The following is a 13,580-nucleotide window of genomic DNA, read 5'->3' on the forward strand; positions in this document are numbered from 1 at the left end:
AACGAAAGTCTTACGAGGTTGAACAACATGAGGGAGAGTCATTACTGACAGTTTTCATTTTGGGGTGAACTAACCCTTTAAAGGGTCAACAAAAAAAAAAAAATCACACTTGGCTCTTTCACGGTCAAAAATGACCGACATAGGAAATGAATGGGAAATACAAAAAAATACGAAAACTCAGAAAATCTTTTTGGTGGTACAAACTACTAATCAGCCACTGTGCAGAACAAACGTGCACTAGAATTATCACTATCCATTCCTTATTTTATTCGATTTTTTTATCAAATACTGCATAACAAAAATGCTGATAACACATGGAAAGCATTTTTGTTATGCAGTATTTGATAAACAAATCTAATAAAATAAGGAATGGATAGTGATAATTCTAGTGCACTTTTGTGCACAAATGTTAATGATTGATTGCAATCATAATGCAAAATCTGACATCTATCTAAAGGAAATATCTAAACCTTGACAAAAGTGAGTCTTTTAGAATGTCTAAATACAGGTGAAATTCATTGCAAAAGTGCAAAAGTTCATTTATTTCAGTAATTCAACTTAAAAGGTGAAACTAATATATTATATAGACTCATTACATGCAAAGTGAGATATTTCAAGCCTTTATTTGTTATGATTTTGATGATTATGGCTTATAGTTTATGAAAACCCCAAATTCAAAACTAGAATATTGTGAAAAGGTTTTCATATCTGTAAGCTATAATCATTAACATTATGACAAATAAAGGCTTGAAATATCTCACTTTGCATGTAATGAGTCTATATAATATATTAGTTTCACCTTTTAAGTTGAATTACTGAAATAAATAAACTTTTGCACGATATTCTAATTTTCTGAGTTTCACCTGTATATATCTAAATGCAAAACCTAATAAAAGTAAGAAATTATGTCTAAAAAAACAACGGGAATCCAAAAGCCTCTATATATATTTATATAGGAAGCTATAGGTTGTTGCACAACATTACTTTTAAAAACTATCTTACTTTAAAAAAAAAAAAAAAAAAAAAAAGATTTTAGAGGCCTTCAGTCTGTTTTAATGTGAAATATTGCTTTTATTGAAAAATAACAACCAAAAAGTTTATTCTAATGGACAAAATATCTCAATAATAAATATTGCATAGTGTCATAAAATCCCCTCAAAATTCTAAATAATCATAAAAAAAAATTATCGAACAAAAATATATTATATTGATTTTCCTAGGAAAAAAAAGGTTACATTGAAGGTTCAGTCACTTTTGACCGAGAAGGAGCCAAATGTGAGCCCTAAAAGAAGATGAGCAGAGGGTTAACGCATGTTCCTGCAGGATTCATCAGTGCGCGCTAGTCACACTTCAGCAATATTTCATAACTTGCACTTCCTACAGAACATCGTTCACTTCGGCTCACATCTCTAATGCTTTATATGTCATAATCTCCTGTCAAATGACACTTTTTTTCATCATCCAAACAATCAAATCATGTCTCAGATTTATTGGGTAACACTTCCATATGTTAACTACATTAGTTAACATGTACTGTAACTTCTAAAGCATTTATTAATCTTAGTTTATGTTCATTTCAACATTATTTAAATCAATAGTTGTATCTGTTAATAATATTGGTAACACTTTACAATAAGGTTTCATTTGTTAACATTCGTTAATGCATTAACTAACATGAACTTACCATGAGCAATACATTTGTTACAGTGTTTATTCATCTTTGATAACATTAGTTAATAAAAATACAGCTGTTCATGTTAAATCACAGTGCAATGATAAATGTTAACCGATAAAACTATAAGTAAATGTTGAAATTAGCATGAACTGAGATTAATAAATACTGCAGCATTGTTAGTTAATAACTTAACCTTATTGTAAAGTGTAAGAGCTTCTTTTGTCTTGAGTATCCAGTAATGTGTTTCATGTTGACTGTAAATGCACACTGAATAAAAATACATACATAAACAGTTATAACAAGTAATATAATGTGATACACAATATATGAATATCAATGTTGATGTCTTAAAAATCTGTGTCTTATTCTATAATAATAAACAAGCTATTTAACTATTGAAATGTTCTGTCTGGTTATGACATAGACATAAAAATACACGAGTCCTGTTTTTTTTTTTTTTTTTTTTTTTTTTAAGAACACAATAGAAAACTCATTGTTTCTTCCACTTATGGAATAAGCTTGAGCTCCAACATTTCATCTTGGTAATACGTCATCCATAAAGAACGACATCTGTATTTCCTGAAGGATAAGAATGTTGTTTTTGTACCGTGATCCAGAGACAGGCCGGTCATTATGACATCAGCAGGTCTCCAGACGCCTTTATGACGTCATAGGCAATCGCATCATCACTGGCTTGAGAAGGAATGCGCTGAACATTCTATTAGTGACTGTTGGGTTTTTTAAAACTTTGAAATAACATTTATTTAAAAAAGAACATTAAAAAATATCTACAAAATATATGTTTGTCTCTGCATTTTTTCATTATTTTGATGTTACAGTACAAAATAGTAAATAGCTGAATATATATCAGAGAAAATATTTCACATTGGGAAAAACATTTCTATAAGAAGTAGAAATTAAAGTTTAACATCCATAATTGAAACAACTTATTATATCTTCACTTATCTATACAATATTTTCCCAAAATAAAAAAACCCATCAGACTTGATTTTTTTTGTTTTGTTAATATATTTTATTTATTTATATACTTTATCAATTCATTTCATATTGACAAGCACACTGAATAAAATAAAAATAACAACTATATAAAATGTTTATATATAAATTAGGGCTGTCAAATGATTAATCACGATTAATCACATCCAAAATAAAAGTTTTTTTTTACATAATATATGTGGGTGCACTGTGTATAATTATTTTGTATATAAATAAATACACACACATGCATGTATATTTAAGAAAAAAATATTTATATATAAAATATTTATATTTATATATAATATAAATTATATATAAATCTATATACAGTATATACATGAAAATATTTCTTAAATATATACAAGCATGTGTGTGTATTTATATATATAAAATAATTATACACAGTGCACCCACATATATTATGTAAAAAAAACTTTTATTTTGGATGTGATTAATCACGATTAATCATTTGACAGCCCTAATATAAATGTAAACAATCACGAGTCTCAAAAGACATGAAATGTTTGTTTTTTTAAATCAGAAGTTGGCAAATTACCCGAAATGCTAACAATCACTATTAAATATTTTAGCTATTCTATAAGAAATCAATCGAACGAACGTGCAATCTTCGTAATAAACACTCTATGAAATGGAAATATATTTGATTTGTAATTAGATGTTAATTTGACGAGAAATAAAACCCCGCGCGCTTGCTATGCCCCGCCCCTGAAATGATGACGTTTTGACTGACGTAATTTCAAAGCGCCGGGGCGCACACACGCATGCGTTCATTGCGCGGCGACACCACCATTTTAGAGGAAGAATGGAAAACACGGACAGTTATTGACCATCAGTAATACGTCGATAGTATAATTAATAAGAGCCCATGTTAAAGACTCGGACATATAGAAGATTTCCGCGGGTCAACAGAAGATCCGGTTTCTGATACTGCGGTACCGGCGCGGATCTGACATCACTCCAGACTCTGTTCTGGGTGTATTGTTGTTATTCGTTTGTGTGTGTGTGTGTGTGTGAGAGTGTGTGTTCAAGTGAAACTGAAGAAGCGCGGTTCCGTCCAGATGGATGGAGACGAGGAGATCCGCTCAGGTACAACCAGAACACACTGTTTTGATTCCAGACTATTACGAAACACTAACATGCTAACATCATGGTATTCTTAGCATAGCATGGCGTTTGAGTATAGTACACAAGCATTACCATATAATTCATCAAAGTACCATGATATATTCATGTTTTTTGGACATGCACTATGGTAATACCTATGTATTCTTAGCATAGCTCGGTGTTTGAGTGTAGTACACAATCATTACCATTTAATTAATCAAAGTACAATGATATTTTCATGTTTTTTTGGACATGTACCATAGGAATGCCATGCATATGGACATAACATCATGCCAATCTTAGTATATCATGGTGTTTGAGTGTAGTACACATGTATTACCATATAATTATTCAAAGTACCTTAATGTTTTTTTGACATGTACTATGGTAAACAGTAAACACCATGGTATTCCTAGTATATCATGGTGTTTTGAGTATAGTACACATGCATTACCATATAATTCGTCCACGTACTAAATTATTTTCATGTTTTCTTGGACAAGTACTATGGTAATGCCATGTCATTTTTTAAATACCTTGGTGTATGAATATGATAAACATGCATTACATTGTAAAAGCACCATGGTATTCTTTGAGGACCTTAGAAAAACACTTCAGTGATACTGTAACATATCACTGATGATATTACTTAAGTGGCTTACTCTTATTTTATTAGTGGTAGTATATGTAAAGTCCTTATCATATCGTAATACATGATGTGTGTATTATGTGATCATACTGTATATCATAAAACTGATTAGGGCTGCACGATATTGAAGAAAAATGCGATAACTCATTAAGTAATGCGATACGATAATGCTTAAAGTGTGTAAAATAAACTTAAAAAAAAAAAAGATACGTGTTTCACATTCTTTTTGTGACAAGAAAACAACATTTAGGGTTTCAGGAAGCCCTACATTAGGGTTATTTAACAACAGAAACTGAATAATCAAATGTAATAAATAAAACACGGCTTAGTTTTCACTCTATGAATTAAATATGTATAGAATTCTGATTCTTATTAAAGCTACAAAAGTTATTCAGCCGAGAGCAGTGAGTGATTTTCTCTTTATCTTTTGTTCGTGACCCCAGTTATTGCAAGCCGTTGCGATATGCATATCGTGATATTTCGATAGTTTCGATATATTGTGCAGCCCTACAGCAGATTTTTAATTTTATTTTAGATATGCCACAAATCAATGCCACAAGATGAATCTGTGATTATATCATGTGAACAGAAAACAAAAGAATAGGAAGTGTTATCAGTAAAACCTGAAATGGCTCTGTGTTTTACTGCAGAGCAAGTACTGAACGCAGTCAGATATTACTGTCACTTGATGATGGATCTGGGAAAGAAGCTGTTAGCTGTCAAAATATTGATTTTGAAAATTATAGATTTGAGTATTGTTTTTTGAGATGCTGAATGTACTGAGGAAATGTACGGAAGCGTATTGCATTCACTTGAGGAAAAAAAATCTACTGTTTTTCTGAATTAACGAGTTAATTATCTCAGAATTACGAGATGATTTTTCATGGAAAAAAGTTTTTGCTCTTTTTCTGAATTAACGAGTTAATTATCTCAGAATTACGAGATGATTTTTCATGGAAAAAAGTTTTTGCTCTCTTTTTCTGAATTAACGAGTTAATTATCTCAGAATTACGAGATGATTTTTCATGGGAAAAAAGTTTTTGCTCTGTTTTTCTGAATTAACGAGTTAATTATCTCAGAATTACGAGATAATTTTTCATGGAAAAAAGTTTTTGCTCTGTTTTTCTGAATTAACGAGTTAATTATCTCAGAATTACGAGATCATTTTTAATGGGAAAAAAGTTTTTGCTCTGTTTTTCTGAATTAACGAGTTAATTATCTCAGAATTACGAGAGAATTTTTCATGGGAAAAAAGTTTTTGCTCTGTTTTTCTGAATTAACGAGTTAATTATCTCAGAATTACGAGAGAATTTTTCATGGAAAAAAAGTTTTTGCTCTGTTTTTCTGAATTAACGAGTTAATTATCTCAGAATTACGAGAGAATTTTTCATGGAAAGAAGTTTTTACTCTGTTTTTCTGAATTAATGACTTAATTATCTAAAAATTATGAGTAACTCATTAATTCATAAAAACAGAGTGAAAAATTTTTTTTTTAAGAAAAATGTATCTCGTAATTCTGAGATAATTAACTCGTTAATTCAGAAAAACAGAGCAAAAACTTTTTTCCATGAAAAATCATCTCGTAATTCTGAGATAATTAACTCGTTAATTCAGAAAAACAGAGCAGAAACTTTTTTCCATGAAAAATTATCTCGTAATTCTGAGATAATTAACTCGTTAATTCAGAAAAACAGAGTAGATTTTTTTTCCTCAGGTGAATGCAATACGCTTCCGTAGAAATGAGCTCTGACAATGAGCAGATGTTTTATACCATCATCACTTTTCTAACTGAACCCTTCCTAAATATCCTTTATTTAATTCTTCTGCAATTGTTTCTCTAATATCTGGAGAGTTTTATGTTATCGCGACAGGTAGAGGTCCATCTGTGTCAGATATAGATTCGGGTCGCTAAAGACCAGAATATGTAATAATGATTGGCGAAACAACATTCATACATTTAAGGGTTATAAGAAAAAAGAAAAATTCAACAGATGAATCAAATTTTAGTTTGAGTTTCGATTTTGCCTTCCAACGATTATGAAAACGTGATAATCAAGATAAAATGGTCATTGTGCCACATGCCGTTTCTTTCCTTTAAAGCCGTGTGCTTTCGCCCCTCCTAAAAAGCCTAAACTTAATGTGCAAATCATGTAACGTGAAATGCACTCAGACATGAATTAAAGCGCATTAAACTGAGATTTCTACACGCTTTGTGTGTGTGTGTGAGACAGAGCGAAACACGGACGAGCAAAGTGTACTTGGGGTTTCAGCCGCACCTAAACACTGAAATATACACACAAATATGTTGAATATCCATATTTGCGAGTATTTACATAAGACAGTCTGTTATGTCTGAAGTGAATAAACAGTTGGGAAAGAAATCAGATGTGTATCGTTATATTAGATCCGTGCATTAAATGCAAACCTGCTGCTATCTGTCATTATTAAAGACAAAATCACTCACTGCTCTCGACTGAACAACTGTAGCAGCTTTAATAAGAATCAGTGTATATGTAATTCATACAGTGTTTTAACGTTTAACTCCGGGTTTAATGACTATTTTGATGACTGATTGTTTAATGCAACACTGTGTTTTAAAGGTGCAAAACGCAAGTCTCTGAGTTTTTGCAGAACTACGCCCCCTCTGGCGACAAGCGAAACTGCAACTAATTCTGATTGTACATTTATCTGGCTTACGCTAAAGCATTACACATTTTACGCATCGTCATTTGTTGTCATAGATTGGCCGTATCAGACATTAGAGACTGGGCTATATCTTTCCGTTTTATCAAGAAAAAAAGCCAACTGAGGATCCCGTTTGAGACCAAGAGCAGACCGGAGATCTCTCCATTTCCCGAGGTTGACTCAAGTCTTACTCCGACGCCTGTCTGACTTCAATTTGGACCTTTTGGTGGCACTAGACACAATTTTTCTTTTCTTTACTTTACGTGGAGTTTGCGTTGGGGTTTGGAATGGACTGCAAGCCGGTCTCTTTGAATCCATCTTCTACCTTTGACGCACGAGTTGTCTTCGCTGATGCGGAGAATGGCGGCGCCGGCGAATACACAAACCTGCGAGACATAGCCTGGTGAGCGTGAACCAGTGTTGGGGAGTTGTTAACTACAAGTAGCGATGCTACTAACTTAACTACATTTTTCAGTAGCTTGGCAGTAGCGCAGTTGCTTTTTAAACAGTGTAGCTGTTCCAGTAGCTAACTACTTTTTGCAGCAAGTAGCGGTGTAGCGCGAGCAAAAGCTACATTGCGTGTTGTTGAGCCTGAGCCACGCCTGCGCGAATCAGCGCGATGCAAGGATATTCTTCTTCTTGTTAGATTACAAACTCATTTTTTTGCCATTACCGCCACCTGTTGTTTAATCACGCATCTTGCGGCTAACGGTTCACTGGCGTACAGAAGACCTCAAGCCAAAATGTAAGGACGCACATACAGGTGATTAATGGCCATTTTAAATGTATTAATTATCCTGCTTTGTTGCTCTCTGTTACATCAAATTTCTATTTCTGATTTAATTACATTGAACCGCCATGATCTGTCCGCCAGTTTGGTAATGAACATAAAAGACCACTAAAGTTTGCGTCATCGTGTTTGTCAGTTGAACAAAAAATGTAATCTTAGAGCCTTTGTCGTGCGATAAAAAAACTAATTAAATTTGTGTACAGATTTGTTGTGACTGGATCCAGAGCGAACCGAACTGTGCTCACAAGCAGCTTGTGATTCAGGTTCTTCTTTCACAGTAAATTCTGCGAGCTCCATCACTGCATGTGAGCGAGTTTAACGTGCATTGTCAGTGCCACATGTGAGCGGTTGTTCAATGTATTTTCTTGCCAAAATGCAACCATCTCACAATCAGTATTTTTGAGAAAAAGTCTATACATGCAATTTACGTTGGATGTATATTTTGTTCTTGCAATGGTGTATTTGTTGCAATTTTGCACTTTTGACAAACAGTCTGAGATATTTTAGTGTTGTGTGTAATAAAACAATAAAAATCATAATTGTATTGCATTGTTTTAAACACTAAATATTTTACTTAAAACATTCCTCAGACACTTATTCAGTTATTTATAATATATGTTGTTCAAAAAAAGCAAAAGTAGTTTCAATGTAGCTTGCTACTTTTTGATCGTAACTTGTAGTGTAGCTAACTACTTTTCCAAAAGGGTAGCTTGACTGTAGTTTAACTACTTTAACTTACGAGTAGCGAGTAGCTTGTCAAACTACAGTTTCAAAGTAGCTTCCCCAACACTGGCGTGAACGCGCATGAAGTCACGCCCAGTCTCAAATTCGAGCCCGAATCCCTCTTATATATGTTACTGTACAGGATTATAGAGGCAATCTCAGTGCGCAGAGAAGGGCTCATTCAGCCCATCAGGCAGTTCTTTAAGCATGTATAGGATAGAAAAACAGGTATTTTTAACATGAAAAGTTGCGCAATGCACCTTTAAGTTGAGCAAATAGATCAGTTCAAAGGCTTATGGATATTCTCCACAGTACATCTCAAAATTGGGAAGATCGTGATTCAGATCAGGATTGTTTGTTGTAAGATTGTGATATGCACTTTTGTGAATGTTTGTAGCTTGAACTGAGACTGTGAATGTGTGTTTGCTCAGATGATGGCAGCGCTACTCCCGTTCAGGACGAGCAGGAAGACGCGAGACCCGGATCACGACAGTCTGACGTGAGTTTGGATCTGATGTTTGTGCTTGATTCCAGTTGTGTTCATATTACAGATGTTAATTTCCTGATTGTCACGCAGGATGATGGCAGTGATAACGAGGACGCCGCACACGATAGGAAGTCTGAGAACGCAGACAGTAGTTCGGATCACGAGGCCCGTGGAAGAGGAGCCGGAGACGGGAGCGATTCAGAGCCCGAGCCGCCCCGTCCTGCAGACAGCGATGAGGAAGAGGAGGGCAGATCCCCTGTGAAGCGAAGAGCGAGCACCTCTGAGAACGACGAGGAAGAGGAGGAGAAAACGCACTCCGACCGGGAGGAACCCGAGAAGAGAAACAGCCCGAAATCAGATGCGGGCAGCGATTCAGACGAGGACAAACCCAAACAGAAAACTCAGAGAGACTCTGATGCTGAGGAAGAGGAGGAGGAGGAGGGAGGGAGGAAGGAGACGGGCAAGTGGAAAGCTGTGATGAACTCAGACAGTGAGGAAGAGGAGGAGAGGCCAAAAGAGGAGGCGGGAAGTGATGAAGATGAAGGGCCCAAACGACGAGCTCTGGCTAGTGATGATGATGATGAAGAGGAGGAGAAGCCTGGTATGTTTGTTTACTACTTATTAAAAAGGATAATGAAACAAGTTTTTTATATATGTATATAGATGTGTATGTATAATATACATATGATTATTTATAGTTATATTAATATTATACTTATAATGGTACTTACTATAGGCTGCTTTTTGTGTGTGTATATATATTTTTATTTTATTTATTATTATATTTGATTACATAGTCTAATTATAATAACATTATAATAAAATTATCAATACATCAATATATATTTTTTTATTATATATATATATATATATATATATATATATATATATATATATATATATATATATTAAAACAAATATGATATTAATGTATTCATAATTTTATTATAATGTTATTATAATTAGACTATGTAATACAATTATAGATTAAATTATATTATGATTAATCTTGATTATACTACTATTAATATATTTATAATGCTAATGTAATCAGATTATAATATGATATATATATAATTAGTAGTATTATGTTGATTATAATCTAAATCATTATAATTATAATCTAAATCTAATTTATTATTATAATTATATATATATATATATATATATATATATATATATATATATATATATATATATATAGGGCTGTCAGTTAAACGCGTTATTAACGGCGTTAACGCAAACCCATTTTAACGGCGTTAATTTTTTTATTGCGCGATTAACGGTCTTTTTGCCCTAGCAAACTTTGTAGGTTTTTTTTTCACATGCTTTTGCAACAGGACGGCATGCGGGCCGCTGCGCTATGAAACCCATTCATTTCAATGGCTTGCGGCGCGCGAGGACGTTTTGAAAGCGCAAGCGGATCTAGCTAGACCGGAAACAAAACAACAGGCACGCTGCACACACTTGTTTGGGCTTGCGAGCCGGATGCGCGAGCGCGAATCTCTCTGCTCGCGCGCGGAATATAATGTGCCGAGCACGAATCTCTCTGCTCGAGTCGCGCGCGCTCTCAGATACACGCTGCTCTTGTAAGAATTTTCTCTGGGCTCGCTCAGAGAACATGCCTGCACTTAAAACGTGTTCAGTGCAATCGCGAATCTCTCCTCTTCCCCAGCTAACAATTTTAGGTTATAAGAATGTTTTCATAACGTTCCCATTAAGTTATAAAAACGTTATTTCTGAATGTTATAGGAACGTTCAAAACGTCCAGTTTTGAGTGGATGACGAGCGTGAGACGCCGAAATGGATGCCAATAAGATTCTGAATGGAAAGTTTACTTTTAAAAAGTTGCCAAATGGTTCCATTGACAAGACCAAAGTGATCTGTGTGTTTTGTCGTTGTGAACTGAGCTATCATCATCGCAGCACGTCCAGTCTGAATACCACTTGATGATGGCCAGCACACACACACACACACACACACAGCTGATGCGAGTTCTCCGCATAAATCTCAATCTCTCGTCAATATTTATTTCACCCTTTTATTGATGGACAGTGTTATATTGTGTGAGAGATTATTTGCTCCAAGTGATAATGTTTTAGTGTGAAATTGAACAGTATATGCCAATATTGTTTTCAATAAAAAACATTTGCACAAAGCAAGCCGATCCACTTTTCCATGTTGATAAGAGCATTAAAATGAGAAAAAAATAATGGGACAAAAAGAAATCAAGAGACATTTAGAATAGATAAAAATGTGTGATTAAATGCGATTAATCGCGAGTTAACTATGACATTAATGCGATTAATCGCGATTAAATATTTTAATCGTTTGACAGCACTAATATATATATATATATATATATATATATATATATATATATATATAATAATTTGTTATGATTAGTATCTTAAATATAAAATTATATTTGTAATGCTAATATAATCTAATTATAATACACTATTGTATTATATATTATTAATAATTACATACCACAAATACAGAATTATTTATACTATTAGTAATACAATTTTAATGTTATTGTTTACAATATTATTATTCTAGTCTAATAACTATAATTACTAGTTTATAATAAATTCATAATCTATCAGTGATCACGTTATTTGTGAATTGTCTTCCAGTGAAGAGGAAGAAGGCCGTTCTGTCAGACAGTGAGGAAGATGAAGAGAAAGGTACTGTCTGTCATTAACACTCACTGTATGATGTCATCTGATGATGATGATGATGATGATGATGATGGTGATGATGGTTGTGACTCTGTAGAGGTGAAGAGGAGCAGGCTGGTGTCTGATGATGAAGACTCTGGCAGTGATGAAGGCTTCGGGGGTCCTGATAAGAGTTTAGCAGCTAAACTAAAGGAGCTGGGCTCAGACAGTGAGGATGAGGAGGATGCGATGAAGGGGGATGCAGGGAAGAAGGACGAGAAGGCTCTGTTCGGCAGCGACAGCGAGTCCGGCGAAGATCAGGAGGAGTTAGTGCTCGTAACACTCTGAGTGTGTGGGAGTGTGTGGGAGTGAGTGTGAGTGAGTGTGAGTGAGTGTGAGTGAGTGTGAGTGTGTGTGAGTGTGTGTGAGTGTGTGTGAGTGTGTGTGAGTGTGTGTGAGTGTGTGTGAGTGTGTGTGAGTGTGTGTGAGTGTGTGGGAGTGTGTGGGAGTGTGTGTGAGTGTGCGTGAGAGAGTGAGTGTGCGTGAGAGAGAGTGTGTGAGTGAGAGAGAGTGAGTGTGAGTGTGTGTGTGTGTAACCGTCTCTTTCTGTCCCTCAGGAAAATGATCGCAGATATCTTCGGAGAGTCCGGCGATGAAGAAGAGGAGGAGTTTACAGTGAGTGAAATTACTCGCTTTACCATTAATTACGTCAGAGTTGCATATGAATTATTATCTTAAGTCACATTTATTTCTGTAGCGCTGTGTATTATAGTACAGTTTACGGTGATATAAACAGTCAAGCAGCTGAGGTTTGCTATATAGTATATGTGACTACTGTGTGTATGTAATGGGAATAATTCATTTGTCGTGTGTGTGTGTGTGTGTTCAGGGCTTTAATCAGGATGAGCTGGAGGGCGAGCGGACGCAGACTCAGGTCTCGGGACAGAAGGAAATGGACAACGACTCGGATTCAGATGATGATGATGTGGACCGAAGCGGGAAAGAGTGAGTGATTCCCTCCATCCGTTAATGTACAGTAGTCAACATTTGAAGTGGATCAAGAAGAAAGTTCATCAAAGTTGTCCTGAGACAAGAACGGCTATTGTTAAAAATTCATGTATAACTTTGTTGAAAGGTTTTGATCAAATGTTGACTACTGTAGTAACCACAAACAGGAAGTGATGTAAGAATGAAAGCGTTTAGAATGTGTTTTTGCACATGTAGGAGATGTAAGTGTGTGTGTGTGTGTGTGTTTTTCAGCATGTCCCACATGTCAGACTTTGACGTCATGTTGGCCCGTAAGAAAGCTCAGAGCGGCAAACGCAGGCGGAATCGAGACGGAGGAACGTTCATCAGTGATGCAGACGATGTCGTGAGCGCGATGATCACCAAAATGACAGAAGCTGCAGAGGTGTGTGTGTGTTTCGGGGGAATTAATAACTTAAAGGAGTAGTTCACTTCAGAATTAAAATTTCCTGATAATTTACTCTCACGTCATCCAAGATGTTCATGTGTTTCTTTCTTCAGTGGAAAAGAAATGAAGGTTTTTGAGGGAAACACTCCAGATGTTTCTCCATATAGTGACTTCAATGGGGTCCAACGGGTCGAAGGTCCAGATGTGAGTTTCAGTGCAGCTTCAAAGTCTCGACCGAGGAATAAGAGTCTGATCGAGACAAACCAGCGGCCATTTTATAACAAAATAAACATTTATATACTTTCTAACCACTAATGCTCGTCTTGCACTAGCTGTGATGCGCCACACATTACGTAATCACGTTGGA

The 13,580-nt window shown here is 35.0% G+C and overlaps 1 protein-coding gene across 5 annotated transcripts in view; it reads left to right on the forward strand.

Moving 5' to 3' along the window:
- The first annotated feature begins 3,440 nt into the window (after positions 1 to 3,440).
- Positions 3,441 to 13,580, forward strand: part of LOC130089388 (protein IWS1 homolog) — a 28,360-nt gene continuing 18,220 nt past the window's right edge. The window contains exons 1-8 of one of the 5 annotated variants that reach the window (XM_056256685.1): positions 3,441 to 3,781; positions 9,078 to 9,145; positions 9,224 to 9,742; positions 11,781 to 11,826; positions 11,918 to 12,125; positions 12,417 to 12,474; positions 12,689 to 12,804; positions 13,060 to 13,210. In XM_056256685.1, the coding sequence (XP_056112660.1) occupies positions 3,754 to 3,781; positions 9,078 to 9,145; positions 9,224 to 9,742; positions 11,781 to 11,826; positions 11,918 to 12,125; positions 12,417 to 12,474; positions 12,689 to 12,804; positions 13,060 to 13,210 (1,194 nt within the window). In that variant the 5' untranslated portion in view covers positions 3,441 to 3,753. Of the gene's footprint in view, positions 3,782 to 9,077; positions 9,146 to 9,223; positions 9,743 to 11,775; positions 11,827 to 11,917; positions 12,126 to 12,416; positions 12,475 to 12,688; positions 12,805 to 13,059; positions 13,211 to 13,580 lie in introns of all 5 variants that reach the window. The other 4 variants (XM_056256684.1, XM_056256687.1, XM_056256686.1 and 1 more) reach the window with 4 other exon arrangements.

This window comes from Rhinichthys klamathensis, unplaced genomic scaffold, assembly GCF_029890125.1.
Source record: "Rhinichthys klamathensis goyatoka isolate OS25496 unplaced genomic scaffold, OSU_Roscu_1.1 h1tg000130l_1, whole genome shotgun sequence".
Classification (NCBI taxonomy): Eukaryota; Metazoa; Chordata; class Actinopteri; order Cypriniformes; family Leuciscidae; genus Rhinichthys; species Rhinichthys klamathensis.